We start from the raw sequence: 18,640 nt of genomic DNA, 5'->3' as shown, positions 1-18,640 counted from the left end.
AATTAAGGGTGCAAGATGGGAAAAGTGGTGAGGCTGTTAGCGACGTGCTTGTCTCTAAGCGCCGTGCTAGGCAGCCTGCTAGGTTGAATGAGGCTGTGCAAACACTTGAAAGATACCAAGCCTTATCACGTGAAGCACGTGCTTGCAGTGCCTCCAATTCACACCGAGCTAAGCAAAACTTGTCTCGCTTCATGTTGCACAGGTACGAGGGTACTGGTCCTGCTGTTCGTCAACTCCATCCTCAGAACACACTGGCCAACTCTCGCCTCTCGGACTAACATGGCCCGGCAGACGGTTGAGGCCGCCGGGACAATAGTGGGGGATATACCCAAAGAGGAAATCTTGCGGCGGTTACGCCCTGGAAAAGGGCCGACGTCAGCGGGGATTGGAGTAACCTGAGAAATAATGTGGACGGGGAGCGGTACATGGTGAGTTATTGCGTCCCCAATTCTTTGACTCGACGGATTGAGCGTGTTTGACAGAACGTCTCGAGTATATAATCTGGCAGTACTTGCGTCGCTTGTGTCGTACTTGTGAAGAACTCGAAGCACTCGAGCACGTCTCAATTGCAGCGCTCTCTCCCATACTCAGCATTGAAATATTTCCAGATAAGATAATGTCGACCTCTAACGGTCATGTTGACGCGACCGTCACCGTCACGATTGGCAAAGAATCCTCTGAACTCCAGCCCACAAAATCCAACATTGGCGTGTTTACGAACCCGAAACATGACCTCTGGGTAGCCGAAACGTCGCCAACTCTTGCAGAAGTCAAAGATGGAAAAGACCTAAGAGAAGGAGAAGTCTACATCGGCATCAAGAGTACAGGGATCTGCGGCTCAGACGTACACTTCTGGCATGCAGGTTGTATAGGTCCTATGATTGTCACGGACGACCATATCCTGGGCCACGAATCTGCAGGCATAATATTATCCGTCCATCCCAGCGTCACAAATTTGAAGCCAGGCGACAGAGTGGCCATAGAACCGAATGTTCCGTGTTTCAAATGCGAGCCGTGCTTAACAGGAAGATACAATGGGTGTGAGAGTGTTGAGTTTCTTTCCACGCCGCCCGTTGATGGGTTGTTGAGGCGATACGTCAAACACCCTGCGGTGTGGTGTCACAAGATCGGTAACATGAGTTACGAGAACGGAAGTCTATTAGAGCCTCTCTCTGTAGCATTGGCAGGAATGGAACGCGCCGGTGTCAGACTTGGAGATCCCGTGCTGGTATGTGGTGCTGGTCCAATTGGCCTGGTTACACTGTTATGCTGCGCAGCTGCTGGTGCATGTCCCCTCCTGATTACGGACATTGATGAGGGACGGTTGAAGTTTGCGAAATCCCTCGTTCCACGAGTCACCACGTTTCAAGTCCCCAAGGGCGCGTCTGCGGAGGAATGTGCTAATCAAATCGTCTCGGCAATGGGTGGTATTCGACCTCGCGTCGCAATGGAATGCACGGGTGTCGAATCGAGCGTCAACTCGGCCATCTGGTCGGTCAAGTTCGGTGGCAAAGTCTTTGTGATTGGCGTGGGCAAGAACGAGATGACGATTCCCTTTATGAGGCTGTCCACGCAAGAGATCGACCTTCAATATCAGTACCGGTACAGTAACACGTGGCCGAAAGCGATCAGGCTGGTGGAGAGCGGTGTGATTTCTCTGGAGAAGCTGGTCACGCATCGGTTCAACATGAGCGATGCGGTGGCTGCTTTCCAAACGGCGAGTGATCCAAAGAGCGGAGCCATCAAGGTCCAGATCAAGAACGACGACAGCTTATGATGTGGCGTCTCTGAGTAAGGCGGAGCATCTGGGGGATTGCATGGGGGGGCCATCGTGGGACGCATCTAAGCATGTCATGTTTCCGGGATTGAATAGCTGGTAGATGGCGACGAGTTCTGATTGATCGAGCACACATTTCTCCGTGATAAGATTATAGCGCAGGAGCATTTATTCCAGTCTTCACTCAACGAGCGCTGTTGTATTCTATATACTGTAGACGCTGTATGGTCCCTGGTTCGCAATCTCTTACTTTCACCAATAAACCCATTTCCCCCCTTAAACCCCCCCCCCTTTTCGCGCGCTCGCTGATACTACTTCTGAATGATGAACTTGAGCTCCTCTCCCTTGATGAAACTCTCGACGGCGCGACAATGGTAGTCGTACCAACTATGCATGGTCTCCTCCTCGACGTAGCCCATGTGGGGGCTGAGGAGGACGCGACTCCGGCCGTCGCGGCCCCAGTAGTTGGGCCTCCGCCAGGGCGAGTCCTTGGGGAGGGGCTCGACCTCGAAGACGTCGAGGGCGACGCCGCGGACGGAGCCGGCCTCGAGGGCGGCGAGCAGGGCAGGCTCGTCGATCAGGGGCCCGCGCGACGTGTTGACCACAAAGGCCGACTTCTTCATGGCGGCGAGGTCGGCGGCGCCGACGATCCCGCGGCTGCGCTCCGACAGCACGTAGTGCACGCTCAGCACGTCGGCCTGCTCAAACAGCTCCTTCTTCGACCCGGCCACCCGGAAACTGCCCTTGGGCAGGCCGCGCGACTGCGCCGCCTCGTCGGCCTTCTCCTGCGTCAGCGACGTCGACCACGCCAGCACCTTCATCCCGAAGCCCAGCGTGCCCGTCACGGCGCATTGCGTGCCCAGCCGGCCGAGACCGAGGAGACCGAGCGTCTTGCCCGCCAGCCCGGCCGTCAGATGCGTCTGCCAACCGCCGGACGCGGCGTTGGGGTCTGACGCCGAAGAATTCGAGCCTTGGACCAGCGTGTCGCCGTGCACGAGATCCTTTGCAAACCCCAGGATCAACGCCCAGGTGACCTCGTTGGTGGCGTCATATCCCTGGACGGCGTTGGGCTTCCCCATCGTGCCGGCGACGGTGATGCCCAGGTCCTTGCACGCGGCCAGGTCGATGGCCGCGTTCTTCATGCCCGTGGTGAGCAGCAGCTTCAGGTTCGGCAGCTTCTCGAGCACCGAGCGCGGGAACAGCGTCCGCTCGCGCATGCTCGAGATGATGGTGTACGGCTGCAGCCGCTCCACGAGCTTGGTGTGCTCCTCCGGGATGCGCGCGTTGAGCGTGGTCGGGAACGTGTCGATCTGCACCTGGCCTTGCAACGACTGGAAGTGCGGGAGGGAGATGGAAGCATAGTCGTCGAGGATGGCGAGTTTGATTGGAGTGGAGGAAGACATGATTGATGATATTGAAGATGTCGACACTTGCCGCGATCCTATCCCTGGCACTACTGCTGATGCTGCTGCTGCTGCTGCTGCTGCTGCTCGAGTATTCGGACGGGACTGCGCGAGGATGTTGGCCGTAGAAGTCAATCGGTGGACCGCTCTGCTCATGAAACTCATATATGTACCGAGTATGTGTAGATGAATTAGGACGAACAGACAGGCGACTCGGCAAACTCCACTTTCTCTCTCTGTCTCGCTTTCACTCTCGTTCAAATAAACAACCAAGCGAGAAAAGATGGGCAATCTCCAACAAGCTTTCTTATATGATCCGGGTTACTTGCGTAGGATGTATGGCCTGTCTGGACCCGGGGTGAGGTCGGCCATTCCCCGCCTGAGGAGAGGGAAATCAGATGCCGATGTCGGTCGGCTTCCGTACCTCATTCATCAAAAGCCTTGCGTGATTACAAGGGACCCAAAGGACAAATGCCGTGAGTGGTCCAGTGGGTGGTGAGCAGTTTGGAGAAATCGCACATGTACTTCTTTCGATTGGCTAAGGGGGAAAAGAAGGGTTGAAAGCTGGATCAGAGGTTGGAGAGGGATTGTATGGTGATGTATGGATATCAGGATATCAGGGGCTTGAACTGTACAACGGCTAGCTAGTAGAGCAAGCATTTCGCTTTGACAACTCTCGCTCGACATCATCTCCCCCAAACAGTCCAAGCTTCAAATGTAGCCATCCTCATCTCTTACCCACATAGGTCAACGCCGCCACAACCAACGCATCAATCCCCACCGTCAATGTCGGCTGCACCACCGGCGCGAAGAAGGGGCTGTGGTTGACGGGGATCTTCTTCTCCTCGCCCTTCTTGACCATCTCGTCATACACGGCCGCGTCGTGCCCACCAAAGAACCAGAAGCAATACGGCTTCCCGATGCTGGAACCCAGGATCCCAAAGTCTTCACTCCCCAGCACGTTCTTGAGGTTGGGATCGTGGTTCTTCTCGCCAAAGTACGCGGTGAAGGATTTGTTGATCTCACCTACAACCTCGGCGTCGTTGACGGTCAGGGGGAACGACGAGGTCGGCTCGATCAGGGGCTCCTTGGGGCAATCGCCCGCGAGACACTCGGCCTTGATGATCCTCTTGACCGAGTCCAGGATCTTTTGGCGCCACTCGACGCTCACGCTGCGGATGTTGATCTTCAGCACGGCCTCGTCCGAGATGACGTTCTCCGTGCTGCCGGCCTGCAGGGCGCCCACCGTGACCACGGCCGTCTCGTCGGGAGGGACTTCCCGTGACCGAATCGTCTGTAAACGCACGACGATGTGCGAGGCAATGACCACAGGATCAATCGTGACATGCGGCATGCTGCCATGCCCGCCACTGCCGTAGATTGTCACCTTGAAACTGTCCGCTGCAGACATGACTGGTCCCGCTCGCGTGGCTGTCTTTCCCGCCTGGAGAGGAAACACGTGTTGGCCGAGGACAACGTCGGGAATGGGACAGGCATGTTTGTCGGCAGCGTAGAGACCGTCATCCACCATGGCGCGGGCACCGCTCCCTCTCTCTTCAGCGGGCTGGAACAGAAAGACTATAGTGCCTGACCATGTCGAGCGGGCGGCAATGAGTGTCTCTGCCGCGGCCAGTAGCGACGTGATGTGGAAGTCGTGTCCGCAGGCGTGCATCACGGGCTTGACGAGTCCGTCCGTGTCGCGCATCGTCTTGCTACTGGCGTAGGGTAGCCCCGTCTTCTCCTGGATCGGAAGAGCATCAATGTCAGCCCGCAGGAGGATGGTCTTTCCAGGTCCATTTTTCAAGATGGCGACCTGGCCATGCCCGCCTATCCCCGTGCGTATGTCAAGGTCGTTTGAGAGTTTCCTCAGATGCGAAGTGATCAACGAAGCTGTTTCTTTCTCCTGCATCGAGAGTTCTCCATTGGCATGGCAATGTTTGTAGAGCTCTTCGTACGGCGTCAGATTAGGGCGGTATTTCTCAATGACGGCAGCGAAGGAGGATTTCTCAATAGCTGATTCACCCATGATTGATCCTGTTTGAGGGTGGTAATAAGGTCGGTTGGTCTAGTGATGACCGTAATGGTGAGTTTTATAGAGCAAACCAATTCAATATCACAACCCATAAGAACGCATCATGGCAAACTTGGAGGCACGCACCCAGGGCGCCTCATTAGGCATGATTTATAGCATCAATTCTCCGCACTATCGTCGATCAAAGGAGAAGTCCGCCAGTTGCTCACGGCGTGCCAGCCTCGGTAGCTGCAACATTTGGCAAACCTCCATTCTATGTATACAAGGCGACAGTTGCTTCGAATTGCCTCAATGCCACCCCCGTCTGTCGTGGCCCTCCAGATCCCCTACCCAAAGTCCTCATATAACATATGGGCATCAATACCTCATCACTCGCCCATCAATATTCACGAAGCCCCCTCTTCAGCCTCAATTGCTCGAATAGTCTTTGTCCTGACTCTCTGTGTGCCACGAACGCTTCTCACAACCCGGCTCTTGACACTAGATGCCTTCTCTCGCAGGCTTGATGATCGGCTGACGGGTGCTGAAGTGGTCTTTTTCGGGCTTGTCTTCGCAATCAGGGCTGTTGAAGAGGATGTCGACACAACCCTCGACTTCACAGACTTGCTCTTAGCACTTGCAACAAGGGTCTTGAGTTTGGAGGGGCGTCTGGAGAGTCCTCCCACGACAGTCGCACTCGTCTTTCGCGTCACAGCTTTCTTAATGAGCTTCACCTTTCGCACCTTGACCGGGCTGCTGGACTGTGAACGACCTGACACCTTCCGTGCCGGTGCCGCAGCAACCTTTGCCTTTTTCGCAATGCGACTGGTGCCCTCCTCTATAGCCTCCGCGATCTTTCGTTTTGCACCTGCCAATTTGCTGCGGCCTTTGCTGGTTTCCTTCTCGGGGCTTTTGGGTTTCCGCTCCTCCTTGGATCTTGGTCCCAATACTCCGCGACACTTTTGAGATCCGCATCGGCATTCTTGAACATTCTTCTGAGAATAAGGATCGAAGTTGTAGTCGTAAGTGAGTTCCTCTCCAGTCATGACACCTCGGTCGCCTGCAAAGAGCGCCATTCGAGGCTTACCGTTGACCGTCCATTTTTCCATCCTGCAATTCGGCTCGCACGAATGGTTGACAAATCGTGCAATGGATCCTCGAGTGGCATCAATGATCATGTTCTGGTCAAAGAGCATCAAGTAATAGCACTGTCCTGAGTTAGTGGGATACACAAGATTCTCCAGTGCTCGCCTCACCTCGTTGTTCTTGTACATCGTCTTCATGCGCCGCTCGCATTCCTCCTGAGTGATGATCTCTCCCGTATATTCCACGATGATTTGATGTGGTTCGAACGTGCGATTGCTTCGCACGCCATATCCCCTGTCCTCGGTCTTGATTACCTCCACACCGATATTGTACTTTCCCCCCTTCTTGACGCGACGCTGGAGACTTTCAAAGGCACGGTTCCCACAGTCCTCTGCCTTTAGGTTGCAGTTCCTGGGATCACACTCATAGTACATATATCGATTTATGCAGTCTTGGTCACATCCCGTCTCAGGCTTGCACACACAGCTCGAATGCTCCTCATACTTCGACACTCGCCACGTTTGTGCCGCATCGCCGACAACGACGTTTTTATTGACCTTTCTCCACTCGTCGGGCTTCGGCTGACCAGCAGGAACGGGAGAAAATATGTCAAAAGGGAGTTTGAAGTCTCGGCCATAGTTCAACAGACGCTCGCCGCCAAACATTGGCAGAGGTAGGACCGAGTTTTCCTTGACAGATTCCGAAGGTGCCGCACTCTTGCGCCTGCTCTTGCTTGAAGCAGGACGCATCTCGGCAAACCTAGACTGACCGGCGTAGAGGCCCGAGGTAAGCCATTTTTTCTCCCGTCGACGGACGGGCGCTCTAGGTTGGGCAAGCTCTTGAACAGGGATATCACCCTCGCTGATGCGCCTCTTCTTCGAGACCGGTTCTGAAGCAGTCGGTTCCACGCCTCCTAGGCTTTTTGATCGCGCTGCGTTGCGCGCGTCTGACGCCCTATCCTTCCTCTTCCCAAGCACGCTATTAGCGATACTCGATATGACCTCTCCCGCTTTATCCAGAATCGGCATTCTGGACGATCTTCTTGTCGCGAGTTTCTGAGCGGCCTGACGACGTTCCTCCCATATCTTGTTGTTCTCGGCCATTTTGACCTTCTTCGCGGCCGCCTTCTCTGCTCGTAGACGTTGGTCCTCGGCATCCTCCGCCGCAGTTTCTGTTGATTCTCTGGGTTGGTATGCCTTACCGTCCTTCTCCCTCGATAGACCCTCCTTGCCATGCTTCGTAAAGACTTCGTTCACACTCCACGGCAAGTCCAACGCGGCAATACTTTCCTTGACCAACGTTGACTGGCTCGCATTTTCCAAGTTAACCAAAGTTTCACCACTGACGGTCCTCCCTTTGAGATCCTCATCTTCTGTGTCTCCCACGAGACCAGTGTGGCTTTGTGTCTTGGCCAGTCTGGAACTGACGCGTCGAACCCGGCCTTTCGGCACTTGTTTCATAGTCGCGACCTGGGCATCTTGAAGGGACACGTCAAAGGAGCTCTCGGACGGCGTAGGGAGTTGTTGCTGTCTGGAGGGTCTTGAAGTGAGTACCATGCTTTCTGGGTCATTGTCAGAGGTTGTAGAGCTTGTGGAACGAGATAGGGGCGGCCGAGTGTTTGAGGACTCGATAACTTCAGTGTTCACATTCTGAGCTCGCGTCCGGTAGAAGCTAAGAAAGGTCTGACGGAAATGCATCTTGTAATCATGGGCTAGGCCGGCGGCAAGGTGAAGCAGAGTTGACGCGTCAACCCTTTCCAATCGAACCGTGTTGGTAAAGACTGTACAGTTTCTTGGATGAAGGAGTACAAAATGAGAGATACGCGTGCACAGAGGGAAGAGTTCGAGGGAGAAGTTCGAGGGGTGTAACAAACAAGAGGAGGCTGGACTCGGAACTAAATAGAGGGATAGCAGATTGGCAAGCCAATCTACCGTATCAATCGCCTAGGGGAGCAGGGGGACGAGACTCGACTTCTGGGCCAATCGCGGCCCTGCGACCAGCAGAGCGACCCGGAAGCATAACAACAACATTCCACAGCCACACAGCCTACACAACTCCTAGTACGAGTATGCACCTCCGAGTAGCACTACTGGTCTGAATTGACTCCTTGATTGCCACATCTAGCTTTGAGTTGGCTTCGCTTGCAAAACATGTTTTGGTTCCATCTTCCCAGCCTGATATACATTCTGCGCCCTGGCAACAGCAAGGTCCCAATTATCAACTATTATACACGCCCTCATTTGGTTTCTTTCTTTGACAAATTCCTCCCTGCGGGCCCTTCAAAGGTCTTTTGCGAGCCCAGTACCGGTTTCATCTCCATTTCGCCATTCTGCACCCCATGGGCTTGCCGGTCTGCCCTGCGCACGCCAAATCGCTGATCGCCTTCTTCATATCGCTTTTTGAAATGGAGATAAGTTGGAGGTTTGGGTCGCGCCAATACGGAGATCCAATTTTTAATTAAATTTCCTTGTGTGAAAGGTCGATGTCTCTCGGCCTTGGGGAATCTTCGAGATGCGAGATATTCTCTCGTAGTCTCGCCTTTGCCGACCAGTAGTAGGTGGTACATCCACAATGCGAATGGATAAGCGAATCCCAACAATCCATATATAAACATGGCAAAAGGGACACGATTTCGGTCTATGGCTGTTCCGAAAGAAACGTGTCTCTGGTTTCGATAGGCAATCACATGGCCCAAGGACGCAAAGGCCAAATACAGGCCCAAAAAGGTCGCTGTGCTGACGAAGGTGAAAAAGTACCGATAGTTGCGTCGGCCCACGCAATTATTGAGCCAGACGCAGTGGTGGTCCAGGGTTTCGACACAATTATCGCAGACTCGGCAATGATAACATCGCGGCGGGCGCCAAATGTTGCAGGTCTTGCAATACTTAACTGGCACATCCATCGCTGCTGTTTGCGAGGTAGCCAGTCGTACCATGACCCAATCATTAGTGGGAGGTCCAAGAGCCAAGGGGTCTTGGTGATCGTCCGGGGGGAATGGATGGATATTTCGAGGAAAGACCTAATTACTGTTAGCCGGTAAGTTTGAAAGAGACAGTACGGCTGTATCCTTACCCCCGGATCAACAAGTGAGGCATGAAGAAAAGAAGATAAACAAATGAAAAAGAGATAAGCAAATATTATAGGAATGGCGGGGGAGACATGATGCCACAACCACGAAGCCCTATGCGCTGGTCAGCTCTGTTGCCACCACCACGACGGAGATCGATCCACTCACGAATAAACGAAGAACAAGATCGCTGGCAGAACTAAGAGTATGCCCGTGGCGATATTGATGGGACGATCTCGAGCGTTTTGAACACGCCCTCCCAGCCAAAAGATCGTATTACCCTCAAAATACTCATAATTCTTGCCTAGGGCACTCTTTACCGCGACCTCGGTATTAGTATCCGGTGGATATGCGGGAGATGTGGCATTCGAGGACAGATGCAGGTGTCCCGATTCCAAGCGGTGCTTGCTTGCTAGGCTCAATCCTGACCGGAAAGACAGCGGTGACTTCAGAGGCGGATCACCAGCCTTGAGAGTGGTCGCGATATTTAACCGAGATGGCCGACGCGGTTTCTGAGAGTTGACACCATTGACGAGCTGCGTGTCGCCGTCATTCTGAGAAGCAAAATCGGGAGATGCGGCATCGGCAGTATCTGGCGCTTCTGATTGGGTATATTCCGTCGTGATGGAGGGAGCAGGACGATGGCTCCTAGGCATCGCATGGAACGGGCCTTGTCTGCTCGACGCAACACTTCGAGCATCTTCATCAACGTCACCATCTGGAATTGGCGCCGGCGGTTGCATTGCTCTAGCGCCGAGAGGCCTCCTCAATCTTTGTGCTTGTAATCTTTGGGAGCTCATTGGCTTGAAGAAGCCTTGCGCCGTTAACGAGGGAACATGGGTGCGACTCCCCTGAGAGACAGGGCTCTGCGGCCGACTCGAGCCAGCGGTACTGGAGGGCGCGGCAGGAGTGGCCGGTGAGGGATTGCTCCTTATCGAGCGGTTTGTAGGTTGCGTGATACCTCTTAGATGCGCGTAACCATGTTGTGAGGAGGGGGGGTTGGGCAGCGCAGGAAGAGGGACACCTGACTGGGGTCTGGATCCGTACCCATCTTCAGAGATGGCAGAGGAGATTTCGCTTCGAGCGGTTGAGGGTCTGACAGCCATGGTCTCCTAAGAAACAAAAATCGCGTCACGAAAGTAATGTAGGGTGCATATCGAAAGTGTATGACAGGAGCAGGGAAGCACAGGGGTGACGTTGAGTCGCGGGGAGACGTGGAATCTGGTTCACAGCGTCAAGATCGTAATAAGTCGCACGGGAGAAAGGCCTACTTTCTACCATCGACTATGTGCGGAGTTTCAGGGTTCTTGGAATGAGCGGATCGGCCATGGCGGTGCTGATGAGAGTGAAGGTGATGCGTACAAAGGGCCAGGCGATTGAAAGTGAGGCTGCTTGCTGCGAGGCACGAAGAACGAGAAAGCAAGAAACCGGATGCGCATTTCCGAAATTCGAATTCAGGGCTCAGGGGAAAGAAAGACGAGAGTTGATGACACAATCTCGTGGCGGAGTCACGTGAATAGTCACATGTAGCACTAGTCCAAATGTGGCTCAGTCAATCAGACTGCGGAAGTTCAAGGTTGAACCTCGTGCCTCATCTGCAACTCACACCACTGACAAGCTCCCAATTCTCAACATTGAGCTACATCCACCACTCCTCTCTCAACCCCCTTGAAAATGGCTTTCGTGGCAACATTGGCTCGTCGGGCAGCTGCAAAAGCTGGTGAGGCCGGAAAAGACACAGTATTGAAGAAGGGTGCCCGCCGGGATCCTGAGCTTTATGTACGGTTACCGCACACTCCGTGTCTTCTGGTACGAGCTGCTCATAACAAGGACTAGATTCTCCTAGGTGTCATGTCGGGTGCCTTTGGCCTCGCAGGATTCTACTTCGGTCGCAAGCCTACATCCGCCACCTCAGAAGCCGAAGTCTCGGTTGCTCAGAGCTCCATGCCGTGGCAGGTGGATCATGACCATGACGACCACTCCAAGCACTTCAAATATCAATATCATCCTAAGGGCGACAAGAACCAGACCCCCAGAAACGCCCCCAGCGCCTTGAATACGGTTATCGTGCCCAACGTGACTCTACCCAAGGTGCGTCGCATCCTTACCAACTGCGAATTGGTCTAACATGTTGCTTTAGGCCGTCCACGATGCATTCAACAAATGGGGAAAAGAAAACTACTAAGGAGTGGTCCTTGGCCCATCGCCCATTGGTGTGTCTTGGAGTTTGCAAAATAGAAAAACAAACAGGTGACGAGGTCATCTATAGGATGCCGCTCAACAGTGTACATATTTTCAGGGAATGAAGCAGATCATCCATCATCATTGTTCGGGAAATTCTAAGCTTTGCGCAATCGCCAAAACTGTGTCTCATGCGGCATGCAAGAGCATATAACAATCTTATGTCCCTGACCGGAGAGGCCCGCTTTACATTCTGCTTCACTAGGTCGATTCGTGGTTGGGGATTTCATTTCCTTGTTGCAGTGAGGTATACGCGGATCTCCTCCATCCAAGCGCTTTGATAACTGCGGCTCCCTTCCACTTTATGACCATCTGATCGGCCCTGACATTTTCTGCAGTCCCGCTACACCTGCTTGTTCATTGCAACGGCCATACCCTTTCTGACAACCACTGGACCACGAATAGTTCTCGCACACTGTCGAGACTAGAAAGTCCTACAATTTCCAGTCGGACAGGCATGCTAAAGTCCCGCCATTCCTTCTGACTATAGCTCATACGGCGGTCGCAGATTTCAATTAGCAGAGCTCAGTGTGCACTGGCTTCAAAGTATGAGTTCCATCTTCTCGATATTTGAAACCTTCTCGTAGCTGACTACAACCACATTCGATTTTTGTTGAGATTCTGATGACCCTTGACAGGCTTTGACATGACTCACGGTCTTCCATATGCCACTACTAGTGAATTCACGCTAATAGGCAGGCCACGCGCTAGAAAGACATCTGACGAATTCACTGGTGAAGAAGAGGAAAACCAAGAAGAATACTAAGAAGAATACGGATTTATTCACAAAGGTATACGACCGTTTCAAGCGATACCATGCCCAAGATGAAGAGGCTTCCGAGGAATGATACGCAGTTGGAAGGCGAATGATATCAACACCACCCTGCCTACTTAGTTAGGATTTGGGAACGGCTGGCAGGAATTCTCCCAGCAAGGACCGTCCAGCAGCAACCACCAAAAGCAAACGACCACATACAAATGCACACCAAAAGAAAAGGTAACCATTGCGATGTTTTTCAACAAATCCTCTACCAAAACCCTCACCCAGCCTCCAAGGTTTTTTTTTCAACCCTTCACATGAACGAATACACTACGCGCAACAATAGAGAGAGTCATTTAATCACCCTCTCAGAGAATCCATCAGGGCAAGGGAGCGCTTTGATCGCGGATCAGCGTCGGATGTCGAGCAGTCCTATGCCACGAGTACACGCGCAAAAAGCTGCAGGTTGTCCTTTTCTTCGACATTTGCTGCTAGTGATTTGATTCGGGCGATTGAGCTGGGATAGAGCCTGCATATGTTACTAGAAAACTGAAAAAAATCAATTGATGAGCCGAAAAGCCAAGTAGGAGCAGTAAGTGAAAACAGTCAGACGGCGTTGAGATACTCTATGTATTTCTTCCAGAACAATACATTTCTAGTAATATTCTCTGTTTAACACTATGACGCCACGTCATACCACGGTAGCTTTTGGACAAATTATGCCTCCGCTCGACGGTACAGCAATGGAACGTTTGTCGGTGTTGACCGCAGAGGACTCCTCTTGTCCTGGTACCCTTTTTCCATCTGTGACTGGGTAATGGGAGATGCCGGTCTATGGTATCCTAACACTCAAGATCGACTGTTCGTCAACTCGCTCTGAGCGGTCGCGGTAGGTCCACTAGCAACTGGGCGTTGTTTCCCGGTGATCTTTTTCTCTCCCGCTGTAATATCGTGAAGTGTGTCATGATTGATAGGTTCATTGGCGTGCTTCTGAGCTCGAGCAGTTGGGCCGTCCCGTACCGGGTTTTCGGAACCGGTAATATCTTTCTCAGCCGCAGTAATCTTGGAGATTGTGTTGCTGTCAAGTGTCCCGCTAGCGGGTTGTTCAGAAGAGACGGCGGGAGAGGTTTCATTGCGTTCCTGGGCCAGAATGCTTTGAGCTGTGGCGGTGGGACCGCCTTTGATCCGCTCACCACCAGTAATCCTCTTTTCACCCTCAGTGATATCATGCAAGGTTTGGGAGTTGATGGTCTCGCCAGCACGGGATTGAGCTTTGGCGGTAGGACCACCCTTGACTGCGGTGTCAGCGCCAGTAATCTCTTTCTCGGCCTCCGTGATGCGGGAGATGGTTTCTGAATTGAGGACTGGATTAGACATCTTGAGTGCCGTGGTGTGCAAAAGCCGCCTTTGTCGGCTGTGAGTCGTAGATGGGCTCAGTGAGGTCTGGTGTGCCTTACAGAAGACGAATTTTGTAGACTGGTTGGTGAGTATCGGAATGGGAAAGGGTGCGAGGTGCGAGAAATATCTATAAGGCATAGTCATTGAGTGGCAATTTACTGACGAGGTTGGCCAGCACTTTCTACAAGAACAATCAAGCAGAAGGGGCATCCCTGCATTGCTCATATAAATAAACACACAACTGTTGTTCCCTTCGTGGTTTACCTGGACTTTGTCTCGATACTTTACACCCGGCTTGCAGACAGTCATGAATCTTCGAGTGCGTCATTAGCCTGCACGCATGAGTAGGTAGCCTCGAGAGAGTGAGACGTTGCAGGATTGAGATCCATGGGTTGCAATAATGATGATGGCGACGATGATGAACTCGATGTCATCGACAAGTTGGGATTCCAGCCAATTGGGGTCATGCATGATCTGGACGACCTGCCTTTCTGATTTGGAGCTTGGGTGGTGCCACCGAAAATTAACCGAGATACTAAATGTTTGTGCTGTCAATGTCAATACTCAGAAGATTATACAGAAAGCTCAAGAGTTCCCCGTCCGTCTGAAAGGCGAGATGAAGCTACTCAGATCAAGTAGACAGCACGATCTCGCTCTGCTGTCTTCCATACTCCGGATTTCAAACCCTGTCTGCGGCAGTTGTGCTCGTCTGCAAGGCCAACATGACACTCCTGCTTCATCAGGTCTATCCTCACGCCGCCGGTTCTCAGTACTCAACCGCCCTCCACCAAACTATCCAGGCCATGTCCCCCTTACCACCGTAGAGCGTGTTGGCCTAGCAATTGGAAGCGCAGTCACCTCGCTTGTTGATCCCTACAGACATGACATGGTCGCCGCACTGGGGGAAGCAACGGCCCAACCTTTCTTTATCTCATGGCTACGGAATCGCATGTTGTCGGATCCAACGGGAAGAAGAATACTACGGGATCGCCCTCGAATCACTTCCAAGACAATGTCTCTCGAAAGATTAAGACAACTGCCTGAAAACAGCGTGGGGAGAACATACGCTGCGTGGCTTGACCGGGAAGGTGTCACCCCAGATACGAGAGATGCGGTACGGTACATTGACGACGAAGAGGAGGCCTACGTCATGCAACGATACCGGGAATGTCACGATTTCTATCATGCTGTGACCGGACTGCCGGTCTGGGTTGAGGGAGAGCTTGGTTTGAAGGCGTTTGAGTTTGCAAACACTGGACTACCCATGACAGGACTCAGTCTGGCTGCAATTATCCGGCTAAAACCACTGGAGAGGCAGAGGATGTTCCAGATATTCCTGCCATGGGCGTTCTCAAATGGGTGGAAGAGCAAAGACCTCATCAACGTGTACTGGGAGGAGGAGCTTGAGACGGATGTTGGTGAACTGCGTCAGAGGCTCGGCATCGAGCAGCCACCTGACCTGCGTGCGATTCGGAAGAAACTGAGAGAGGAGCGCAGAGCTGCTAAGGCCTCTAGAGCACCCACAGGGGCAGCACCGACATCTCCTTCCCCTCCTCGACCAGAGGTGCCGTCATGATGCGTAAAGCAATGTTCGTCGCGGGGTATCATACAAATGTGTCAAAACAGTTTCCCCCTCTTGCAACTACACCTCCTTGAGGAGGTCATCCAAATCATCGTCGTCCCATCCACCTCTCCGAACCACCTTCACGCTCTCCATGGTGTGACCCGTTTGCTTCTCATGCTCAGAGAGACTGGCAAGCATCTCTTTTAATTGATCTTCAGTAACCTTTTGTCGTAGTTGACCTGACCGTGCGAGCATAATCAGCCTGTTCTCGACATCTGTGGCGCGTGACTCTTTGACCATGCGGATTCTCCCCAGTCGGTCCGCGGCTTCTGGTTCGAGGATCTGGGACAGCATGAGGGATCGGGCCTCCGATTCTTGTTTCCTATAACTATTTATCAGTGCTTTGTCATGGTACAATAGGCAAAGGTGAAAGTTCATCCTGACCTTCTTTTCTCTTCATCATCGCCGTTGTCACTTGACCCTCCTCTGCCTTGTTGTTGTTTGAGTTGTGCAAGACGCGCTGCTCTGATCTGTGCTTGTTAGCGAATCAATTGAATTGAACGACACCTCAGGTAGCATACCTGTGCTAAATCGTCGTCTGCCATCGTTGCAGGGCATGCAAACGCATGAATAGAAGAAAAAGACTTTCAGAAGAAAGTCGCAGAATGGCGAGCGGCGGGGCAGTATCTCCAGAGGGTTGCTAGAAGCGGCCTGCTCGTTAACTAACGAGCCATGCGAGCGTTTGTGGCGCCCACGCGCCACAAACACCCAAACCCGCCCAAATCCCTCCGCTTAATTATGACGCGGCACACCTACTCAGAGCTGTGGTGCTGTGCCATCCCGTTTCTGAACCCGGGCACTAACCGAGAGGGAGACGCCCATCTCATCATCTGGCCGGTAGCAACCCTCGAGGACCTTCCGGGAGTTAAATAGTTCGGCTCCTACGTCGTCCACGAGCCATCCGAAGATCCATCCCAGATCACCTCGCTCTGGTCCGATCTCGCCTTTGGCTTGAGACACCTACTTTTCAGGTGTTGTAACTTTTCATCCAGTTGAACCACCAGCCGCATATCGCGTCAGCTCGCCTGCGCTGTGCTTCCATTGTCGTGCAGCTTGCTCAACGCATCCAGCGGCACTCAGCATGCCTTACACGACAGTTGCATGAATCAGATCACTCTCATTTCTCTTCCATAAAAGGAATATGAATGCTTGGGCACATCATGGCGCCTTCTTAGGAGCTGGTTTGCCAACCCATTCGCGCTCGATATCGTTGGGGCCACCCATGAGCACACCACCCAAACACGTTTCCAAAGCGCAGTCCGCTTCTAGTCTGCGAACAATGGCAACTGTCGAATCTTCTCCTCCCGAGCCACCGCAACCCCAGGGGGCCTCCCCAGACAACTCCTTCCGGACCATTGCGGACCCGAGGCATGCAAATACGTCGAACCTCTCTAGGTCCAACTCAACCCCCTCAAAACATCCCGATGTCAACGCCGAAGTGGCCGCACTAAGTGACAAACTCATCAGTGCGATCAACCATCAAACTACCCTGGACGATACCCTTGCCCAGACGAGACAAGAGTTGGAAGCCTCAAGAGCACGCATCGCGAAGTTAGAGGCAGAGGCCAAAGCATATGAAGAAAAGATCTCGCGGGGAGATTTACTGCCAAAGGAAAAGGTCGATGAACAGAAAGATAAGCTTACAGCGGAGTTGGTTGAGGAGAAGAAACAAAGGGCGCAGGTCCTTCAAGAAAAGCGAGGAATTGAGTCGGAGCTGGAAACTCTGACAGCCTCATTATTCGATGAAGCGAACAAGATGGTGGCTACCGCTAACCGAGATCGGGATGCTATTGAGAAGAAGAATCAGCAGCTTCGCGATCAGATTAAGGACGGCGAGGCTTTGATAGCCTCTCAGACGGAGCAACTGGCGGAGTTGAAAACTCTGATGCAGCAGATCGGTCCAGCTTCAGACTACAGAAGGGAACTTGATTCTCCACGGGTGTCAATCGCACCTTCAAGCCCCGGCGTCACGAGAGAAGGTGGTGATCTTGCCCGCCTCCTTGAAGCAATGAACCTATCTCCTGTCACTCTCGAGCACGGAGAACTCGCTCCGAGCCCTTCTACAACTCTGACACACCTCGTCAAACCACTATGTCGGACAGATATTCCAGCGTACGAGGACTTCAGGAATCTAGTACAAACGTCCCATTTCCGGTCGCACAATCCTTCCCATGCCCCGTCCAGAGCAGGTTCTGGGTCCTATGGCGGGTTAAATGTGGTAGGTCTCGGTTCACTGAGTAATCACTCGCAACCAAATTTGTCACAGATCTCTCAGCCAGCAACGTCGAAACTGGCCAATTCTCCGAATATTCCAGGATCATTTAGTCCCAATCCAGATGCCAAAGGGCCTGTCCCGCTGAGAGAAACCCGCTTTTTCAAGCGTATCCTGGTCGAAGACATCGAGCCGACTCTTCGTCTTGACCTTTCACCGACCCTTTCTTGGTTAAATCGACGCAGCATTCTTGCCGCCATGGCCGATTCGACTCTGATTGTTGAGCCAATTCCCGAAGCATCCATCAAGCTCTACGGGAAATACACGCCTTGCGCGCTGTGTGGGGAGAATAGGAAACAAGGAGAAAACCCTCGAACCCACGCCATGCGTGTACGCGAGGGAGAAAGCGCTACCAGATGGTGCATTTGCACCCTATGCTTGGAAAAGGTGCGTGGCGTGGGTGATCTGGTCGCCTATGTACGCATGGTCCGGGAGGGAGTAGTCAAGGTTGGTGACAAGAAGGATGAAGAAGATGCGTGGGAAGAATTGGTGCGGCTAAGAGAGCGCTTGTTCTGGGCGAGAATGGCGGGAGGTGTGGTGCCTGCATTCATCCCTACACCAAAACAAACCCCAATAGACGATGCAAAAATGGACGCGGAACTAGAAGGCCACACCCCAGATGGAAATGAGGAGGACGGTACTTCACTACAACACGCAAGAACTATAGCAACGGATAGCTCTCAGCACTCAACACCGGGCACGGACGAAGTCGAGGCTGAATCTGCCGAGGAAAAGGCCGCACGCCTCCAACTTCAAGAAGGCTTGGACGAGAGTCTAACTACGTTTGACAACATCCGCGAAAACAAGCGAATAAGTATTGGCGGTCGACAACACTCGACGACACCGCCCTCGACACCCTCGCCGCCTAAGAGCCTCCCAAAGAGGGAGTCCAGTACTGGCGGAGGGATTTCATTCCCAAAGATTAATATTCCCAGGCTGCCGCAGGGGTTCTGGGAAGCCCAAGTGAACACCCTACATTAAGTGCACGGTGACACAAAACG

The 18,640-nt window shown here is 52.9% G+C and overlaps 10 protein-coding genes across 10 annotated transcripts; 4 read left to right on the top strand and 6 right to left on the bottom strand.

The window, feature by feature from the left end:
- Nucleotides 1-616: 616 nt before the first annotated feature.
- Nucleotides 617-1,777, top strand: AYO21_03758 (L-arabinitol 4-dehydrogenase; the record flags this gene model as incomplete). The annotated part of the gene is made up of 1 exon (XM_022653732.1): nt 617-1,777. One exon carries the CDS (start codon nt 617-619, stop codon nt 1,775-1,777), a length of 1,161 nt encoding a protein of 386 aa, XP_022513975.1.
- Nucleotides 1,778-2,088: 311 nt separating this feature from the next.
- On the bottom strand, nt 2,089-3,180 carry AYO21_03757 (hypothetical protein; the record flags this gene model as incomplete). The annotated part of the gene is made up of 1 exon (XM_022653731.1): nt 2,089-3,180. One exon carries the CDS (start codon nt 3,178-3,180, stop codon nt 2,089-2,091), a length of 1,092 nt encoding a protein of 363 aa, XP_022513974.1.
- A 727-nt stretch (nt 3,181-3,907) lies between these two features.
- AYO21_03756 (hypothetical protein) lies at nt 3,908-5,206 on the bottom strand (the record flags this gene model as incomplete). Its single annotated transcript, XM_022653730.1, has 1 exon — nt 3,908-5,206. The coding sequence occupies one exon, from the start codon at nt 5,204-5,206 to the stop codon at nt 3,908-3,910; it is 1,299 nt and encodes a 432-aa protein (XP_022513973.1).
- A 392-nt stretch (nt 5,207-5,598) lies between these two features.
- Nucleotides 5,599-7,974, bottom strand: AYO21_03755 (hypothetical protein; the record flags this gene model as incomplete). The annotated part of the gene is made up of 1 exon (XM_022653729.1): nt 5,599-7,974. The coding sequence occupies one exon, from the start codon at nt 7,972-7,974 to the stop codon at nt 5,599-5,601; it is 2,376 nt and encodes a 791-aa protein (XP_022513972.1).
- A 1,534-nt stretch (nt 7,975-9,508) lies between these two features.
- Nucleotides 9,509-10,450, bottom strand: AYO21_03754 (hypothetical protein; the record flags this gene model as incomplete). The annotated part of the gene is made up of 1 exon (XM_022653728.1): nt 9,509-10,450. The coding sequence occupies one exon, from the start codon at nt 10,448-10,450 to the stop codon at nt 9,509-9,511; it is 942 nt and encodes a 313-aa protein (XP_022513971.1).
- Nucleotides 10,451-11,018: 568 nt separating this feature from the next.
- Nucleotides 11,019-11,529, top strand: AYO21_03753 (hypothetical protein; the record flags this gene model as incomplete). Its single annotated transcript, XM_022653727.1, has 3 exons — nt 11,019-11,123; nt 11,181-11,435; nt 11,485-11,529. The coding sequence occupies 3 exons, from the start codon at nt 11,019-11,021 to the stop codon at nt 11,527-11,529; spliced, it is 405 nt and encodes a 134-aa protein (XP_022513970.1).
- Nucleotides 11,530-13,194: 1,665 nt separating this feature from the next.
- On the bottom strand, nt 13,195-13,722 carry AYO21_03752 (hypothetical protein; the record flags this gene model as incomplete). The annotated part of the gene is made up of 1 exon (XM_022653726.1): nt 13,195-13,722. One exon carries the CDS (start codon nt 13,720-13,722, stop codon nt 13,195-13,197), a length of 528 nt encoding a protein of 175 aa, XP_022513969.1.
- A 1,033-nt stretch (nt 13,723-14,755) lies between these two features.
- Nucleotides 14,756-15,319, top strand: AYO21_03751 (hypothetical protein; the record flags this gene model as incomplete). Its single annotated transcript, XM_022653725.1, has 1 exon — nt 14,756-15,319. One exon carries the CDS (start codon nt 14,756-14,758, stop codon nt 15,317-15,319), a length of 564 nt encoding a protein of 187 aa, XP_022513968.1.
- Nucleotides 15,320-15,385: 66 nt separating this feature from the next.
- Nucleotides 15,386-15,912, bottom strand: AYO21_03750 (hypothetical protein; the record flags this gene model as incomplete). Its single annotated transcript, XM_022653724.1, has 3 exons — nt 15,386-15,689; nt 15,752-15,837; nt 15,889-15,912. 3 exons carry the CDS (start codon nt 15,910-15,912, stop codon nt 15,386-15,388), a joined length of 414 nt encoding a protein of 137 aa, XP_022513967.1.
- A 734-nt stretch (nt 15,913-16,646) lies between these two features.
- AYO21_03749 (hypothetical protein) lies at nt 16,647-18,620 on the top strand (the record flags this gene model as incomplete). Its single annotated transcript, XM_022653723.1, has 1 exon — nt 16,647-18,620. The coding sequence occupies one exon, from the start codon at nt 16,647-16,649 to the stop codon at nt 18,618-18,620; it is 1,974 nt and encodes a 657-aa protein (XP_022513966.1).
- Between the last annotated feature and the right edge of the window lie 20 nt (nt 18,621-18,640).

This window comes from Fonsecaea monophora, assembly GCF_001642475.1.
Source record: "Fonsecaea monophora strain CBS 269.37 chromosome Unknown Scaff19, whole genome shotgun sequence".
In the NCBI taxonomy this organism is placed as follows: Eukaryota; Fungi; Ascomycota; class Eurotiomycetes; order Chaetothyriales; family Herpotrichiellaceae; genus Fonsecaea; species Fonsecaea monophora.
The sequence above is the reverse complement of the archived record's forward strand: the minus strand, read 5'-3'. Positions and strand labels throughout refer to the sequence as shown.